This window comes from Pelodiscus sinensis, chromosome 4 (assembly GCF_052426305.1).
Source record: "Pelodiscus sinensis isolate ZL-2025 chromosome 4, ASM5242630v1, whole genome shotgun sequence".
Classification (NCBI taxonomy): domain Eukaryota; kingdom Metazoa; phylum Chordata; order Testudines; family Trionychidae; genus Pelodiscus; species Pelodiscus sinensis.
Genome location: NC_143055.1, coordinates 104,766,844 through 104,786,199, shown reverse-complemented (window position 1 = coordinate 104,786,199; position 19,356 = coordinate 104,766,844). Strand labels below are relative to the sequence as shown.

Genomic DNA, 19,356 nt, shown 5'->3' with positions numbered 1-19,356 from the left:
GAAAACACAAAGAAGCTGCAAGCCCAGTTACTGGTTAAGCCAGAGGTATCATTGCCAGAGTACATCAGTGAATCTAACGATCCAGGTGGTGTCTTGTCCCTGAAACTTAGAAATAACTTCTTAATGTAAGGGGACTGTTACCCCTTACTAAAACTCTGTGGGAGTTTTTGGTTTACCAGCTTCAGAAGGGGAAGGGTTCATGAGACTGACAGACCCCAGAGACAATGGAAAGCAGTCAACACTCCAGCTCAGCCTGACTGACAGGTTGTAAGTGGGGATTGTTCTGGCTCTGTCTCTGAACAAACAAGCTGTGTGCAGAAGAGGTCCTGCAAAGACAGAGAGCTGAAAGAGGAGTACAAGAAGAAGTCCTGCAGCGACAGAACCAGACACAGACAGGCCAAGCAGTGCAGACCCTGTGTTGAGCAGCAGACTGGCAGTGCTCAGAAAGCCAAAAGGAACAGAGAAGCAACACAAAGAGCTGGAACTGGCCAAGCAGCACAGCCTGCACCTGGATATGGTGAGCTACTGGGACCTGCAAAGTGTGGGGAAAGGCTCTGGACTGGGAGAGGGGTCTGGCCACTTAGAGACTGAGGCTGTGTGGTCACTGCCAGTGCAAGCGTGTCCAGCCTGCAGCCCCTTGCAGCACATCCAGGGCTTCTAAGGAAGAGACTGTGAACTGTCCTTACACTCTGCAGACTGCTGTGTTGATGTCCCTGTGCTACAGAGCAGGGCTGTGTGTTCTCATTTAACCATTCTCATTGTTTCTTATTCTATTCTCTTTAATCAGTTGATGTTTAATAAATTGTATTTGCTTTGAACCTTATGAAGTGATCACTGGGCCAAGAAGGCCTGCAGTGTAAAGAGAGCACCTCGGAGTGGGGACACCCTAACTCCTGCCCGTAGTGACTACAAGGTCAGGGATTAAGCCCCAGGAAACCTGGGCCCAGCCTTGTTGGGGTTTCAAGGGCTCTGCTACTCAGGAGATTGGAGGGGGAGCCCTCAGGATCAGGGAGCCGTGGGGTAAAGGAAGTGGGAGCGGGGACTCAGATCCTTTCGCTGGTTCATTTCACCGGGGTGTATAGAAGCCAGGAAAGTTCCCCACAAGAGCGGGACCATTCCCCCGCTTACATTAATGCAGTTGTTAAAGTCTCTGTTCCTGAAAGCATCCCAAATGGTTTTTATAGATTTTAACATCTCCTTATGCAAGTCTCTTTTTCAATACCAGAAGCCAACATGGAACCCAAACCCATGGGTATCTCACATAAATGTTGCTTCTTAAATGCCTGTGTTTGCCTAATCGTTTTGGGATAACTCTGTCTCCGTCTGATTTTTGTTTTTATATTAGTGTGCAATTCAATCTCTAATGGAAATAGGGGGTTAACATACACAAAGAACAAAGGGCTAGCTGTCTTTGTGTTGAGGTCCCCTGGCAACAGTAGAGACACAGCTGGGAAGATGAGTCACCTAGGTGAATTGTCACTGAAGATGTGTCCTGGCTTTCAACATGTTGATAAATGAAGTGTTTGACTTCACTATTGCATGACACATCACCATGCATTTTTTTAATGTATCTGAAGGAAACAAGGTGAACAGGTTACATTTAAAAATATACAGGAAAGCAGGTTTATTCTGTGCCACTATCCATGGCTTTCATGCTGACATGAACAACGAAAACCATGCAGAGCTGACTAATATTTACCTGACTTACTTAAAAAATAGGTGCAAAGTATATCTAGGCAACTTCAATTGTATCTCTTTAGAGAGTGGAGATTGCTGTAAAATGGGGTATGATTTATTGCCCTGAGTTGGATGCACCAGAATGACAACCACATCAAAATGATACAAATTGAGAAGGAAAATTATTTTAGACCAAACCTTTGCAAGTGCAAATTAGTTCTTAAATGGAGTGCAGTCGTGTTATTTTTATGGGGAAATTGTGTCTTAAAGTGAAAGTATTATCAAAGGTAAGAGTCTTTTTACTGGAATGCGCATTCAAACTGCTAGAGGTACACACCAAAAAGATCAAATTGTTGATATCTGTATTGGGGTACAACTCCTTTAACTTCAGTGGAGGTGAGTCGATTTTCACCAGGAGAGGATCTGGGCCAAAATTAGTTTTTTGTTGTTTTCTTGAAAGGTGCAAAAATGATTTGGTCTCCTTTTCTCCCTGTTTTTTTTTTTTTTTTTTTTTTTGCGTGTCTGCTAGTACTTCTATCTTGTTGTTGTTGGCCTCCGTCGGTCAGTTGACCATGGATGACGTATCCTAGTTCTCGTCTTGGTTCGTGTCGGATTGTCTGGGACAGCGTCGGGGACAGCGTCGTTGGTGGCTGAAAAGGCCAATCCGGGACAGGCATTCTTTGCCGCAGAAGTCGCAGCTGTAGGTGGTTCCCTGGCTGTTGTTGTTGCGTAACTTCCTGCGGGCTCGCTTTTCTTCTGATGCACGCATCATGTTCGTTTCGCCTGACTTGAGCTGTGTGGTCACTTCTATCTATGCTTCACGTATTGTGAGAGAATGAGCAATTACGTAGGGGATATTTACATAATAGTGCAGAAGTGCTGATTTAATGGGTATTATGTATAATTTAACTTCAACATTTATTGTAAGGGATAGAAATAATTGAAAATGCCATTTGTCTAATATTGGAGATATAATTAAAAATAAATGCATTACTCTTTCTCTTACCTTGCGTTTTGGCTTCGTTTGATTATTTTAGTGATAAGCCATAGTTGGTCTGGTCTCCTCTCTCCCCTAATCCTTCCTCCCCCATCATTTATTTATCTATTGTTCTTTCCTTATCGTGGTGGGACAGATGCAGCCTCAGGGTTCAGATCAAGGTAACCAGTAGAAACCAGAAATCTCTCAAGGGAGACTCAAGAAAACCCCAGATGATCATCTCATACAGACCATTTAATAAGTGCAGAACAATTAATGAATGGGATTAGTGAGTCTTTCCAATACTGAAGACAGACACTATTAACAAAGTACAACTTTGCTTTTGAGAGAGCAAAACATATGCATTTATTCAAGTGGAACACACAAGTTCTTTAGTGATAGTAGACATTAAATGCATGTTTACACTTCACACGAAAGGTCGGCTTCTGGATTCAGTAAAAGATTAATCAATGGGTTTATAAGTGTGTTAGGATTGCCATCCTCCTACCCCCAAAGTGGCATAAATATGAACTAAATGAGCATTTTTGAGGGAAGTCCTAACTTAAATATGACACATCTTTCTAATGTTTTTTCCATTTGGCTGTTTTTCTTTGTAGTGGCTTGAATGCGTGTCCTGTGGGATTAAATTAAATGGGTGAGTTGAAGTCAACAGCAATGAGAGTGGATTTGGCCTTAAGGAATGATTGATTATTTATATTGTAGTGGTGCCCAATCATAGATGAGTGCCCCACCATGCTGATGTGCAATATAAACACATAAGAGAAAGAGAGTCCCTGCTGTGAAGATCTTAAATCTAAGTAAGCTCTCGGTGGCTGGTCAGGAAAGGCAAGGTGAAAAGCTGCTGACGTAGCTAAAGAAATAAAACCAATAATGTAGATGCACATAGCGCGCTCTAATTTAATTTGTTCTGGAAAAGAGGAGCATTAGTAGGCTCGATGCCTATCCAGTTAATCCTTTGTCTGGATAACTTATAGCTAATGAAAGTTGAACAAATTCTTGTGGGTCTTTATCAAAATGTAAACCCAACTTTTTCACATCCTCGGCATTAATGATTTTCATTGGAAATAAAAACATTTATTTTATATTGCAAGGTAGAGTTGAGAACAAATTAAAAAGCTAAATGGGAAATGTCAGTTAATTAAATTGTTTGATCTTTCTTAACCATATACACATGGGACTTAGTCCTGTTGTTCCTGCTCATGTAAAACTTGATGTCACTTACTCTGACCATTGGAAAATGTGGGAAGCATGGGGAAGGCAGGTTGAGTTGGGTTGCCGGGTATCGGGTATTGACCCGGGCAGTCCAGTATTTCCGCCTCCTGTCCAGTAAAAAAATTCAGAAAATACTGGACACCTAAAATGTTCAGTATTTTCTGATTTTTTCGCCCTGCCAGGAGGCAAAAATACCGGACACCTGGCATCCCTACAACACACTCGATAATTGGGCCCAGCCCCTGGACTCCCCGCTTACCTGGTTCCGCAGGGGTTTGTCTTGTGGCTGGAAAGAAAAACAAAATGGCTGCTAGTATTAAAAAAAAAAAAAAGCTTCTTTTTAAAGGGGCCATGCTTACTTTTTTTCTTTTTTTCTTTGCTTAATAACTGCTGTCGGGGTCTTTTTCTTTTTGTTCAACAACTTTGGTCTCCCCCCCCCCTTTTTTTTCTTAACAGAATTTGTTTCCCCGGTGGTTTTTTTGGGGGGAGGGAGGATGTTCGGTATTTTTGGTTAAACCATCTGGCAACTCTAAGCTGAACCTTTAAAGAAAACTAAAATACCATTGCAACCATGTTGCCTATACTTGGCTAAAATGTCTATTAATTGAAGTGCTTCTAGTTTGGTGCTATATGTAGCAGATTGGTTGTTCTTTTCTTTATTGCAGAAGAGAAGTATAGTTGGAGGAGTGGAAAAAGCTTGAGGGAAAGCCAGAGCAAATAGTTTGGGATTGTTTTTACCTTGATCACACTTTGAGCTCTACTGCTTGTTGTAGAATCGGCTGTGGAATCTAACTTTTAGCTAAATTCAGTAGTAAGTAACACTTGGGATATTATTTATCTTATCTATACTGATCCGCAATGGAGTTCTTTTTGTTTGCCCTGATATCCAGGACTGTGAAAGGTATTGTTTAGTGCATTAATGATGATCTTGCTTGCCTACACAGTCGCACAATACCAGTTTCTAAATTGTACTTTAAAACACATTGAGGTACACTCTAAAGCAATTGCTGTTTTCAGTGTACTTTGAGCACAGCCTGTTATCCAGACTGAAAGGAGAAGCTGATATAAAGTACATTCAAGAATCAGAAGAGTACAGTGGTGATCCGTGATTCAAAGACAACATGCCAACTTTCTCCTGTATGGGAGGCTGACCTAGTATTCCAGGTTGTCAGTACATGGTAAAGATTATTAGTGTGAAAGAAATTATTCTTTTGGAAGTGAGTGGAACAACATATGAAAAATCTTCCTGACAAGTACTGACTCTCTCACCTTCAAGAACTGTCAAAATACTTTTTAACCATTACTATTTTCATAAACGTGTCTCATACATCACATTTGTATATAAGGTTAGATAAGTCATCAGATGACTGGCTCCCAGATTTGGGTGGATTGAAGTGGAAAAACAAGATATATTCGAGAAACTTGATTGCACAGGAGACTAGCGGGCTGCGCCCTGTGCTCGCTGTGACCGACCCCTCTCTCTCTCTGGCCACTTTTGCTTTCACAGCCAGGGAGTATGAGAGTGTGATGATGTCATTCTGTCACCCTTCAGGAAAAACTTATATATATATATATATATATATATATATATATATATATATATATATATATATAGAAAGAGACAAGGGATACGCAACAATAACTAATGGAAAAATGGTAAACATCCAGTTTGCTGGTTGAGTCAGAGGAGGCTGAAGTCACACCCAGCAATAGATATCCCTGTTGTATCTTGGGCCACATCCTCTGCTGGTGTAAATCACTGCAGCTTTATTGATTTCAATTGACTCCTTGTCCTACTTATTCTTACCTACTTACTGTAAGTGCTTCTGGAAACTGATTTATCATTGGGTCACTGATAATGTGTTTCAGAATTGGGATGTAAATGAGTAGTTGAGTATAAGATTAACCGATAAGTTTAGGCTTATCGCTTAATCTTCCTAACTACTCGCATTCTCTCCCGCCCCCCCTCACTTACTGCCTCTGTATCAGAGGCAGTGGGAGGGAGGAAGCAGGAGCCGGTGCTGGGGGGAGCTGGCTATCAGAGGCAGCAGCAGTGATAGGGGAGAGCAGGGGAGGCAGCTGTGAAGCAGCCTCTGCCTGTGGCAGGCCCAGGCTTGCCATAGACAGTGGCTGCTCTGCATCTTGCAGAGCAGCCTCTGTCTGTGGTGAGCCTAGGCCCACCGTGGAAAGAGGCTGCTTCGCGGCAGGAGCCCCTGTCCACAGGGGGGTCTGATACAGAGGCACCAGCGCAAGGTATCGGGAGCTCCCTGGGAGGGGGGCTGGATTGTTCTGGATGCTGGCCCTGCCCCCGGAGACTACAGGCAGTCCCCGGGTTACGTACAAGATAGGGACTGTAGGTTTGTTCTTAAGTTGAATCTGTATGTAAGTCGGAACTGGCGTCAGCCGCTGCTGAAACTGATCAGTTTCAACCGCGGCTGAATCTGGACGCCAGTTCTGACTTACATACAGATACAACTTAAGAAACCCAGGCGTCCCCAAGTCAGCTGCTGCTGAAACTGATCAGTGGCTGATTCCAGGAAGCCCGGGGCAGAGCAACTCTGCCTCGGGCTTCCTGTAGTCAGCTCTGGTCAGTTTCAGCAGAAGCTGACTTGGGGACGCCTGGGGAAGAGCAGCTGGGGTGCTGCTGGGTTGGTCCGGTAGCACGGCTCCTCGGCACTACTGGAGCAACCCAGCAGCACTCCAGCTGCTCTGCCCCAGGCATCCTGATTCAGCCGCTGCTGAAACTGACCAGCAGTGGCTGAATCAGGACGCCTGGGGCAGAGCAGCTGGGGTGCTGCCGGGTTGGTCCGGAGTGGCGCTGGGGGACCAACCCGGCAGCCCCCAGCTGCTCTACCCCAAGGGTAGGCAAGAAAAGCCTGGTCTGCTGGGGGGGGCACTAGCTGCACCCTACCCCACCCCACCCCAGCAGACCAGGGAGACGGGGAGCAAAGCCGCGGAGCACGCCCGCAGCAGGACAGCCCAGGCGCGCTTGGGCTGTCCCGCTGTGGGCATGCTCCAAGGCTTTGCTCCCCGTCTCCCTGCAGACCCCTGCTCCCATCCTCCGGGGCGAGAAAAGCCCCGTTCGTAACTGCGGATCCAACATAAGTCGGATCCGCGTAAGTCAAGTAACCAATAAGAATTCATTGAGTTAATCAACTATTCTATTACCCAATATCTGACTTCCTTATTTCAGATAGGGCCCAGTAGCTGGTTCTTGGTGGCCTTTTGTTCTCTGAAAATCTTACTGAGACCACTCATTCAAAAAAAAATGGTTACCAAACATTTATCAAATGTCAGTTACTTGATCCTGAGGTGAAAATTCACATATTTTTGTGCCATTTCATTGAGTCACCCAGTCCCTTTCTTCACCTCCTATGTCTCCATCAATGGTGAATCTTATCTGTTAATAGGAAGTCTTTTATTTAGTCCAGTTTGATAACAGAAGCTTGAGAGGATAGATTTTTGTCTTGCCCCATTTTAATGGTAGTGCAGTTTTTCTTTTGGATGCTACTGTTGTCATCCGTGCCTTGGTTGAATTAAGTTCCCTTTCTTACTCCACAGAAGTAAAGTATATTTTAAGCTTACTCTTCCTGACCTTATTTTCCCACACTAAGCATTTTTGCCTTCAAATCGCCTGATAGAAAGGACTTTTAAAGCAAAACTTCATAACTCCCTTTGTAACAATAGGGTTTCATCAGGCATACAAGTGGGTAAATTGATTATAAAATATATGGCTAACATTTTCAGATCTGAGTGTCTGAAATTAGGTTGCTAGAATCATACATTGCTAGAATCATACCTGATTTCAAAGGTGCTGAACCATCTGCAACCCCTGTTGACTTAACTTGGCGTTGCTTGGTACCTATGAGAATGAGGCACCAAACTTTATGCAGCTAGTTATGAAAATTTGCCCGCACTCTCAATGCTGAGTGTTGATATTATGTCTCTTACAAGTAGAGATCAAATGGAATTTGCCATTTATGGGTAAGTTGATATGGTGGACACAGGAATATTTAGCAAGAGTCATTTGGACTGTATCATGACTACTGTTCCTAACTGCAGTTGGAAATTCCCTCCCTGCTCAAGTGGCAGAGCAAATGTTTTTTGGATATGAAGTTCCTAGGATTGAAAAAACAAGGGATTCAGTAAGGAAACATTTCTCACAAGCTAAGAAAGCATTTATAAGATTAATAGAATTGATTTAATTCTGCTGCAAGAGTATTCTTGAACTCTTCCATGGGGACTAGCTGGCATGTTGTTAAGGAGCTTTCAAAGAACTGTTCCATAATTTGCTAGATGGTACACTGTTTTAGGAATTTCTGGATATGTAATACTTTGGCATCTTAGGGCATGTCTACATAGCAGGGCAAAAGTCAAATTAAGCTGTGCAGCTTAAGCTACACAATTGACATAGCCCAAGTCGAATAGGTTAATTCAGCTTTGGTGCTGTCTACACAGCAGGAAGTCCAAGGAACAACACTCTTCCTTTGACTTCCATTGCTCCTGATATAATGAAGGTTTCAGGAGTCGGAGTAAAAAATCCTCCAGCTCACCATTATTTTGAAATAATGGTTTGCAGTGTAGACATGCTCTTTGTTCTTGGAATAATGTTGGTTATTCCCAAATAATGCTGCAGCATAGATATAGCCTCATTGAACAAAACTGAAACCAGGATTTATTCCATCCAATTAAAGTTGTTTATCGGAAGATAGGTGTTTTTTTACTGCATCCTCTTCATGGAGTACTACTTCCTTTAGTTTTCCATAGCCAATACACTTAATCATAGTCAAAGATGGCATGGGGACTGAAGGTAGAGCTATAAGAAGTCAACTAGTTAAATTCTCCTTTGTCATAATAACTGGTTTGGGTCCTCCTCAAGTTAAATATATTTAAAGACTAATTACAAGGAGATAATCCTGGAGAGCTTCATTTTACTGTTCATCATAAACTCTCATTCATGGGATTCTTCCTGGTAATCATATCTTACTAACCACCGATTTCATAATTGTTCTGTGGTCAGACTTCCTGTTGAAAGCTGATGGGTATTTATCATGGATGTGATTGCAGCATTGCATGGTTAGTGATTTAACAACTCAATCCCTGTATTATCTAATGTCAAGGTCCTCCTGTGCCGAAACGCTGACAGTTTGTACAGAAGGGGTGGGCAATAATTTTTGACCTGGAGCTGCTTCAGAAATTTTTGAAGTGGCCTCAGGCGGAAGGGGCGGAGCCAGGACACTTCAGTGCTTCCCCACTCAGAGACCCTGATTGGCCTGAGAGTGGGGGAGCATGCAAAGTCTTTGATCCCGCCTCCCCCAGAGAGAACCATCAGCTGTTCTGAACAGCTGGCAGTTCCCTCTAGGCGCTTGTGCCCCTGGCGGTGGGAGGAGACTTTTCGCATTCTCCCACTTGCCCCCAGGTCAGTCAGGGCCTGGGGGAGGTAGAGTAAGGGAAGTCTCTTGCTCTGTGCCCCCACCGTGCAAAGGAGCCCCGTGCTTAGTCATCCACCAGCTGAGCAGCAGCTAGCGGTTGACTTTAAGTGTTGAGCCCCTTGGAGGGTGGGAGGAGACTTTGCGCGCTCCCCCAGGCCACTTGGTGTGTAGTGCTTAGAGTTAACTGCCAGGGTTGACTGTAAGTACTGCACTGCTCCCTTATGCCTCGTGAAATGAGGTTTACAGGAGTGGTCGACAAAGGCTTCCCTTGTCGACCGATCCGCGTCTTGACTCGCGCGCTGTGCCGACAATCAGCTGAGCCAGCACAGCACAGCGGTCATTTTTATTTTAAAGAAGCCGGGGATATTTAAATCCCTGCTTCATTGACTATGTCGGGTAGCCTATTTTACATGCCCCTGTCGGCAGAGGCATGTAGTCTAGACATACCCTAACAGTACAATGGACAGGCTGGCAGTTTGAAGAATAGTGAGGAATAAGTGGGACATTCAATACCCTTCCTCTTTGACTTTGTTACCAGAGCCAAGTAAGGCATTATTATTTCAATAAAATACTTTCATTGATACATAGTAAGATGTTTGACTCTTTATTTACTAAGTTTCATATTTTATTTCTGTGGTAACAGAATATATGAAATTGTAACATGTCTTTCGTGAAACATTGTTTTCTATGATTGCATGTAAGATCCTTTTGCCAAAAATGATTTCCCAAGATTTAGAGAAAACAGGCAAACAGCAGCTAAGGTTAATGAGGATGTCATCCTTCAATAAGTTTGCGTGTGAGTCCCTTCTAGCATTGCATGCCCCATTAAAAGGTATTTGATATGCTTTTTCAGTTTATTCCTTTGTTTGTTTGCAATCTAGTATTCCTAGCCAAAAGTGGATGCTTCCCACTATATTTTTTTCCCCCCAAAATCTCAGAAACCTGTTTCACACATCGCCAGTCTCAACAGCCTTCACTGATATCTGGCCTCATTGCAGTGGTACATGCATTTCACTAGCCTTGTTTATTTCCTCTGACTTTCTTTTTTATCTGGCTTCAGTGTTCCACCACGAATAAGTCTTGAGACTTCCTGACTATTTCTCTGGCTGTCAGAGTTCTCTGGCAATGCTGTTTCCCTCTTCTTTTCTAGCTGGAGGATCACAATGGAAGTAGAATTAAATTCTATGGGTAGCAGCTTCCATAGTCTCAGGGGCCTGAGGCAAGCCTCAAAGTTGAAGAGAGAGGTGATCCCATCTTTCCAAGTCAAGATGCATTGCTGCAATGTTGTCATTGATCTTTCAGTGTTGCGGTGTGTGTTTTTCCCCCAATGTCAGTATTTTTATCTGTCTGTGATTTTTCATAGCTTAAAAATTCATTTTTAAATGTACTGTATCAGGTTTTTGTGCAGTTTGCAAGATAAATTCATACTGTAACAAAACAACCACTAAGAACATCGTTCCAAGACTCATCAAGAACAAGATAGAGCATTTAAAAATAGTGCACAAGGCTATTTTGCTGATGAGTTAAAAGCATGGCCATGTCTTTCCACATTACACAAATGATTCCCATGAATTTCTGACACTAATAACAAATGACTACTCCATGATGTCCCCAAACATTTACCATGACAAAACACAGCTCTAATTATGGCATAACAGATGCAAAGTGATACTTTGTCTGCCTTATTTGAGGCATTACTTAACATGAAAATTCCTACTTCTACGAAGAAAAAAAAGTTACCTCTAAGTAGCTCTACATAAAAAGAGTTGCAGACCATTGCATATTGAACATATTGTTATGATACAGATGTTCGTTATGTTAGCAGCTGCTTTAATTGCAGCATACTGCATTCATGCTTCATTGGTTCTCTTCCTCTTTCTGAACCTCCTCCTCAACTGAGTAAGCAGTTAAAGTGACTTCTTCCTTTTGTTTCTCTAGCCCTAGCTAATGTCTAGGAAGGAGGGCAAGTTTCTCCGTTCCTTTGTTCAATAGTAAGTGGAACAGTATTTTTGTGAGCATATTCAATGGAAGAAATAAAGAACTTTTTTTTACTAGTCCTATATGAATTTACATATGAATGTGTATAGTCCTTTTTTAAAAAAAAGTGGGAATGATTTAGTTTGTAAGATGAACTATTTGCTCACACTGTGGAAACCATCTTAGTATTATTTGGACCTAATCGCAATACTTCCAAATGTAGTTTTCTTAGTCTATTGACGTTACAGCAGTGACTTCGCTACCGTGCACTAATGTGCATGTGTTTCAGGAATGGTGTATGTGTGTTTCTGTAGCGCCTAGTAAGAACATAAGATAGGCCATACTAGGTCAGACCAAAGATCCAGCCAGCTCAGTATCCTGTCTTCCAACAGTGGCCAATACCAGATGCCCCAGAAGGAGGGATCACAACCGGTAATCTTCATGTGATCCCTCCCCTGTCACCCACCTCCAGAGAAACAGAGGCTAGGGACACCATTCCTACCCATCCTGGCTAATAGTACAACCATGGAACCTGTTTTGAGTGGGGCCTCTATCCACTACTGTAATTGAAATTAATAATTCTTAATCCATGAATTAGAGAGCTGGGATAGAATACTGGTGTCTCTGCCGGTCTTCTGTCCTAATAGAGACAGAAAACTATTATTAAAGTCTTATGGCACCTGGGAATGGGAGTTTTGCCCATTTATGAATTGGATCAAAAAACATTTATTAATAAATTAGATTGAAATTCTTTGATTAGAATAAAACAGATCACGAGTCTGTGCCCAGCAGGCATATGGGGCAAGAGAAGATTTAGCTTCTAATAGCTTTTTTTCCCTTTTAGTAGAAATAAAAAGTGAGTGTGAAATCACCTATTAAGTATGACTTACATCTTTGTGGGTTTCTTGCCAAGTGGAAAAGAATAACGCTAATGATTCCAGTTTTGGAATAATAAATTCTGTTCTCAGCAACTGTGCTGCAAATCCTGAGTAACTCCATGGAGATTTGTAGATTTGGGTTTACCCCAGAATCTTAAATGCATCCTTCCTTTGCATAGAATGTAAAGGGTTGGGAAGCACTCCGAAGTTGCTACAGCTATCTTACTTGCCTTGTGTCAGCTCTGTGTTGCAGTGCAATCACATATAGGGATTCTTATGCAGCTTTTTCCCCACATCTTATCAAAAAGGCGATTGTATCAAGCACCAACTAGTGACCATGCTGATTCCCGCACCCTGTGCTAGACCCGGGCAGTCTCCGTTCAAGGCTTTCTTCATTGTAAAGCATCCAGACTCTTTTGGTAATTGGTTGAATCAGATTTAACAATGCAGTCAGATAAACAGTTGTGGCAGCTGCTGCCATGGCAACATCATCATGCTCACCCTCCCCGCACGCCCTCTTCCCTCCCACCCCCCCAACACACACACACACACACACACGCACGCATAGACACCCCTCCTCCTCTCCAGCAAGTGACATACTCACTAATGGTCTGGACAGTCGGGAGGGTTTAATGGCAGAGCTCTTTGCTTTTGAAATTGTGCAATATGATGAATGAAGAAGCAGCCCAGAAAAGCGATGGTGGGGAGAAGTACAACGGCAGTAACCAGAGGAGGAAGAGACCTAAGAAGGTAATGTGAATGGAGACAGCAAAAATGGTGTGAGAGGAAAGAGAGCGAGACTATAGGAGTGGCTTAGGTAATAAGGATGCTGGAGGATCGAGCTTCTTTAGTTGAAGTGCGGAGAGATGTCTGTAGCTTTCCACTTGCTCTGTAGATGAGGGAAAGGCAAGCAGCATTGACTTGTTCATTGATAGCATTTATAGCATTGTAGTTTAATGTAGAGCTCATGGTGGGTAATCTGACTGAGATACTGTGATGTGTACACAGTTAAGGTGTGTGGTGTACGTGAAGCTAAGAGAGGGATTTTGTTGCTGCCACCAATGGATGTCTCCGTAGCTAACCTGGTAAGAGAGAAGATCCTAGGGTGTCTGGCGTGTGTTGAACAGTGAACTAATAATATTGTGTTAATCAATCTGGGCAGTGAAGTGAAAGGCTTTTTTGACAAGCAGCTGCCTATTTTGTTGCTTTAATCTTGACTTCATTAGACAGCAAGTGCCTTTCAGCACTGGATTCAGTATATCCCTTTTCAGATATAGGCAATTAGTTGTGACAGAAGAAATTTTACATAAGGGCATGATTGGACTTCTATTTTATTTTATTTTGAATGACTTGAAATGTATCTGCAATTTAATTTATCTACCTTTAATTTAATTTGACAAGAAAGTTCTGGACCTCTCATGTTGGTTTAAGAAAATAGTTAAATGGAAGAATAATGTCAATTTAAAAAATACAGTTCAGAATTCAGTGTTTTGTATAGATCCCTCTAGCACTTCAGTGGTGAAAACTAATGAGGTAAAACTATACAGCCACACCCAATTTCCAAGGCACTTTCTCTACAGCTAGGCTGTCTCTAGTGATTTGATTTTTTTTTTACAGCTGCTAGTACCCAACAGTTGATCTCCTCATTAGAAGTAGTGCCCTCTTACAATTAAGATCATTGGTTAAATCAACTAATTGCTTTCGACTGTTTTTGTCTTTCTTTTTATGATAACGTAGATGATCCTGCAAAATGGTAAAATGGCAGATAAGGCACAGACTTACCTCAGCCATCATCCATCCATGTTTTATTTATTAAGGGCTTGACTCTGCCTCTCACTGAGTAACACCTTGTTCTCTAAGTAAATCTGATTGATTTCAATGGAACAAGCCATGTAGTAAGATATTGCTCAAAGTGAAGTAAAATCTAGTCACTAAAAACAAAGCTTGCAGTGAATATTCACTAATGTATTTTCTAGTTTCCTTTTAAAACTTTATACTCTTATGATATTGTGTTCCATAAAAATGAACCACTTCACTTTTAGAAATCTGATTGTATATGGGGAGTATAATGGAGACTAATCAACACAGGAATTTAGAAAATGGGGTTTGTACAATAAAGGAAATTTCTTTATAGATAATAGATATGATATGTACCTTTTTATCTCACAAAGAAGCCTGTGTTTGAATAACTACACAGTATATGACATTATCTAGCCAAAGCAAGAAAACTGAGGGAAGGCAGAAACATCCTCACTCCACTGGGCCTGGAATATTGCCTCAGTCTCCACACAGTGGGGAATTTTATACAGCACATTGGGTTTTAAAATTAAGATGAGGCATTTCTGCCTTGTTTTACCTCTTAAGTTTTAGGACCAAATTTCAAAGGACCTTTACCTTGGTGTTTGTAAAACTCATTTGTGTGTGTGGCTGGGCATATACATAAGTAAACCAGGTAATCAGGTGCTATTGTATTGTAATTAGAGGAACTGAAAACAGTCTTGCATTTGTAGGAAGATGGGCTAGAAGATCTAATAAAATAGTTAGGTCTTTTCCATCTCTGATTTTTGACTTACACATCCTTTAGGTTGTTTTTAAATGTGTGCGTCTGACACTTGTGTGATGTCTGAATGCATCGCAACGTGTATGTATTTTTTAAAAAAAAGTCCAGAGTCTCCCATGGGCTATTATATCTACATCTTTCAGAAATATAATTAGGTTTCCCTTTAATATAATCTTTTGATAATTTTTAAAAAATAATTTGAGCTATTTCAGTTGAAGTACAAAAAAATAATCTCTAAGTGTCATGGTCTTAGTAATTTACTCAGCACATATTATAACTGTGCTTGCGTGCATTAGATGTTGAGGCTTGAAGCATACAAAAGGACTTGCCTGCATGGTGGAACTTTGCTTCCTAAGTTTCTAGAGTGATTTTTTTTTAAATTACACATTCAGTGTGGCTAAACAGATTTTTTGATGGTTTCCTCTGGAAGAAAATGTGAATGCTAAGAATTAGCTGAAAGTAAAAACTTACATCAGAGAGAGAAGATACATTAGAACAATGGTGGAGGAGCAGCACGAACAGGTTAGCTGCTACATTCAGCACAGTGGAATAATTCTTAAAGTAAAGCCAGCCCTTTTGGACTGACATACTGTATCTCATATGTGGAGCACAATCTGATGTCTTTGGCCCTGTGCACCTGCTGCCTGTTGCAACACCCAAGCTGTGTGTTGCCATAGTGCTAATTCCTGTAATCACCCTGGTAGCTCCTGGTGCATCATCCTGTTGCATGGTGAACACTTTCCAGGAGGTCTAAAAACACTTGCTGAGTTTTATGATTCTATTAAATTAATTTCTTAATATAGTACGTTATTGCCCTGAGAAATGTGTTTTTTTTTATTGTAGCACATTTGTTGACATTTGTGGTCCTCTTGATGCCCATGCATCGAGAGGACCACAAATGTCAACAAATGTGCTACAATAAAAAAAACAAGTTAACTTGTTCCTGATTCCAGTAATGCAATCACAGATGGCAAGAGGATTTCTAAAATCCACAGATTTTTATTACACTAGTGATCATAAAACATACCAGCGTGTGTCATTGATGGATGCAGAAATGGTCGTTCTCGTAATAATAAAGATGTCCAGTCTGAACAGTTGCATTACTTGTTTGTCAAGATCGATTGCCTCTCACTATCTGCTTGTAGTGTCAGGCACCATGCAACCATGGCCTCAGCTAAGGCATCTAGGCCCCACCATAGAATAAATAAGAGGAAAAAGTGTAACTATTGGAGTTTGGTGTGGTGTAGGATGGGAACAGTCACTTTGCAGATTAGCCTTGTACTTAAAAGGACAAATCAATAGAGATGACATAGAGCCTGGTGTTAGCACTGGAGACTTGCATGAAAGGATCTGCGAGTTCTTAGAGAACGTTTTTTCCCCCAGTTTGTTACATCAAAAAATTGATTATATAATGTATTTGAAGCTAGCCTACTGTGATTAATATGTTTATTTTTCTAAACCTCAATCTTTCACCTATTTTAAGCTTAGCCAGTAGTTTCACATTTGCCCTTTTTCATTTTAAATATCTTCTGCGTCTCTCCTGTGGGTCTGTGCTTGTAAATATTGTAGCCTGACTCGCAGAGGTTGAATGACACTTACAGGCTGTTCAGCTTTAATGACTATAAATGTGGCTATTTAAACACTTATTAGTATTAGTTTAGCAGATTACTTCATTTTTTCCTCTGCCAAATTCAGAGGAATATTCTGTATCTATTGATCTTTATATTTGTAGAAAACAAGCTAATGAGTTGTCATTAATATTTATTAGGCATAGCTGTTGTGATTGCCACCAGAAGTAAATTTTTAACCAGTGGTCAGTCTTCCTGTAAAATCAACATGGAGATTTCCAAAATAATAGTTCCCATCTGCTGCATTTTGTTTGTTCTATGTTTCCCACTTTTATTTTCCTTTAGCTCTGCCCCATCCAGGCTTCATCAGTTAACTCTATCTCTCAATCTCTGCTACTATTCCTGCAAATGGACACTGTCAACACTACTCTGTGTCAATAGATAGGCTCTTACCTGAGTAGTACAACCCTACTACCTCTCCTTCCCCCACATCCTACGAGAGAATAACCTCTGCAAATTTCAGTTGAATGCAGAATTTTACCACAGATATCTACTGCAGTGTTTTAAAGGGCAGAAGGAGCTAGTGAAGAACAGTTATGCTAATAAATCATTTCTTTTTCTCATCCACATTAGAGTCGCTAAAGTAGTTTGTAATAAAACTAACCAAATTTAGCAATTCTAATTTGAAGCCAAATCAACAATCTTCTTGCGTATTGATGAGCAGTTCAGCTAACAAAGGTACATTCTTAAACTCAGTGGGTCAAATTATTCTCTCATACCACTTTGCAAACCTGTACTTCCATTGACGTCAGTGGAGTTATTCCCAATTTTCATAGGTGTAACTAAGGAGAGAATTGGGTCCAGTCTTAACAGTGGTGTTACTGAGATCAGAATCTGGCCCCCATCTTATGTTACCCGACAAGCTTTATTGTTGGTTCTTGGTGTAAAAATAAACTACATGGTCAAAATTTCCTTTGTCACTTTTTTTTTCTGTTTGTTTTTTGTTCTTCAGGTTTAATTGCTGTTGGTAGCAGATAGAAACTGGCCAATGGTTCTGTGTTGGGAGTGGGGCAGTGTGTGAAGCCTCTTCTCCCTGTCATCCCCCGCCCCCTGCACCTGAGGCAGTGCTCAAAGATGCCTTTGACTCCCGCAGCTGACCACTCTGAGTGGTGTGTAGAGGCAGGGCCTCCTCAAAGCTCTTGCTGGGCTGCGGGTCATATCTGGTGGGCTGAAGCTGGCCCACAGGCTGCATTTTGCCCACTCCTGCTTTAATCCATACTCCAGGGTTAGTTCTTCCTTTCGCTCATGAAGAGTTGCAGCCTATAATTGTAATAATATACCTTTTTGAGTACAGATTTTACTACATGAGAACAATTTTTTAAATGCAGCAAGTCAATCACCAAAAAGCCTAGAATCATATCTGTACAAAAGAATACTAATTTACTACATTGTTCTGGCCTTCTCTTACACTTGCATAGAGGCCCTTTGATGGGCGGGGGAGGGAGGAGGCAAGAGGGCAGTTGCCCCGGAGCTTGGCAATTCATGAAGCACTGAGCCGCTCCCCACCTTATTTGTGCAGGCTTTTGGCACCCCCGCTTGCAGAAAAGCACAGTGAAGATATTGTCTAATTATATTTTTAAACAAGGAGTGGGCAAAATGCAGCCCAACAAGCAGCCTGATCCAGACTGCAGTCTAAGGGTACGTCTAGACTACATGCCTCTGTCGCCAGAGGCATGTAGATTAGGCTACCCGACATAGTAAAATGAAGTGGCGATTTAAATAATCGCCGCTTTATTTAAATTTACATGGCTCCTCATCCCAGGAGCTTTACCTGGGTGGTCGACAAATACCTTTGATGTCGACACCTGCATGTCCAGACTATCGCGTTGAGCCAACAAACAGCTGATCATCTGTTTGTCGGCTCAGCGCGGCAGCCATGTAAATTTAAATGAAGCGGCGATTATTTAAATCGCCGTTTCATTTTACTATGTCGGGTAGCCTAATCTACATGCCTCTGGCGACAGAGGCATGTAGTCTAGACGTACCCTAAGAGGAGCCGCAGGCTATGTCTACACTGCAGTTCTTTTTTGGAAAAAGGTACGCAAATTGCGATCTATAATGTGAGTATCTTTTTTTCCAATTCTTTTTTCAGAAGAGGTTTTTTCCCGACATTTGGCCCATCTACAAGGGGCCAAATGTGGGAAAAACCTCTTTCAGAAAAGCCCTTATTCCTCATAAAATGAGGAGTACAGGGCTTCTGAAGGAATGTGCCTACTTTTTCGGAAACTGATCCAAAAAAGTGCACACATTCCCTGGACGTGACAGAGTTTTTCTGGGATACCTCTGGAAAAACTCTAATGTAGACATAGCCTAAGACAAGCTCCCAGACTGCCTCACCGTGCACACCGCTCAAAGCAGCTGGCTGCAGGGGCCATGTGCTTCTATAAGTGCTGCAAGCCCAGGAGGAGTGGGAAGAGGCCTTGTGCACCACCCTCAACCACAGCATAATCTTGTAGCTCCCTTTGGTTGGAAACCAGTCAATGGGAGCTGTCTGTTTGCAAGACAGGCAATGCAAGAACCACCCCTCCCCCACGTGCAGCGTTCTGAGTAACATGTGGTCCCCCCAGCCGGCTGCTCTGAGCAGTGTGTGGGGTGGGGCAGGCAGGGAACCTGCCTGAGGGTCCTCCTGGCCTGGAGCCTCCCAGGTAATGCCTCTGTCCTTCCAGTCCCTCCCTTTCTCTCACACCATGCATCCCTACCACATGTAACCCAAACCCTCTTCAGTCCCACTCTTGCACCCATACCCCCTCCCAGACCCTGCATCCCAATCCCCTGCCCCCGGTCATAACCCAAATCCCTGCACCTTCTTCTATACTCCTGCCCCAGGTCGCAACCCCCTCCACCCAAACTCCACCCCAGTCCCTTACTGCAAGTTCATTTCTGCACCCAACCTCCATCCAAGACTGCACACCTCCTCCTTTAATACCATGGAAGAGTACGGCCCTTGACCACTTTCCAAATTCTTGGAGTGACGCTCCTATCAAAAATTATTGCT

General features: G+C 42.2%; 1 protein-coding gene across 9 annotated transcripts in view; it reads left to right on the top strand.

The window, feature by feature from the left end:
• ANK2 (ankyrin 2) overlaps nt 1-19,356 on the top strand; it is a 592,965-nt gene that overhangs the window by 221,568 nt on the left and 352,041 nt on the right. For 2 of the 9 annotated variants that reach the window (XM_075929777.2, XM_075929770.2), the window contains exon 1: nt 12,716-12,923. The exons of 3 other annotated variants lie outside the window; for them this stretch is intronic. In XM_075929777.2, coding sequence (XP_075785892.2) covers nt 12,840-12,923 — 84 coding nt within the window. In that variant the 5' untranslated portion in view covers nt 12,716-12,839. Of the gene's footprint in view, nt 1-12,251; nt 12,924-19,356 lie in introns of those variants that run through there. 4 more of the 9 variants (XM_075929758.2, XM_075929772.2, XM_075929789.2 and 1 more) reach the window with 4 other exon arrangements.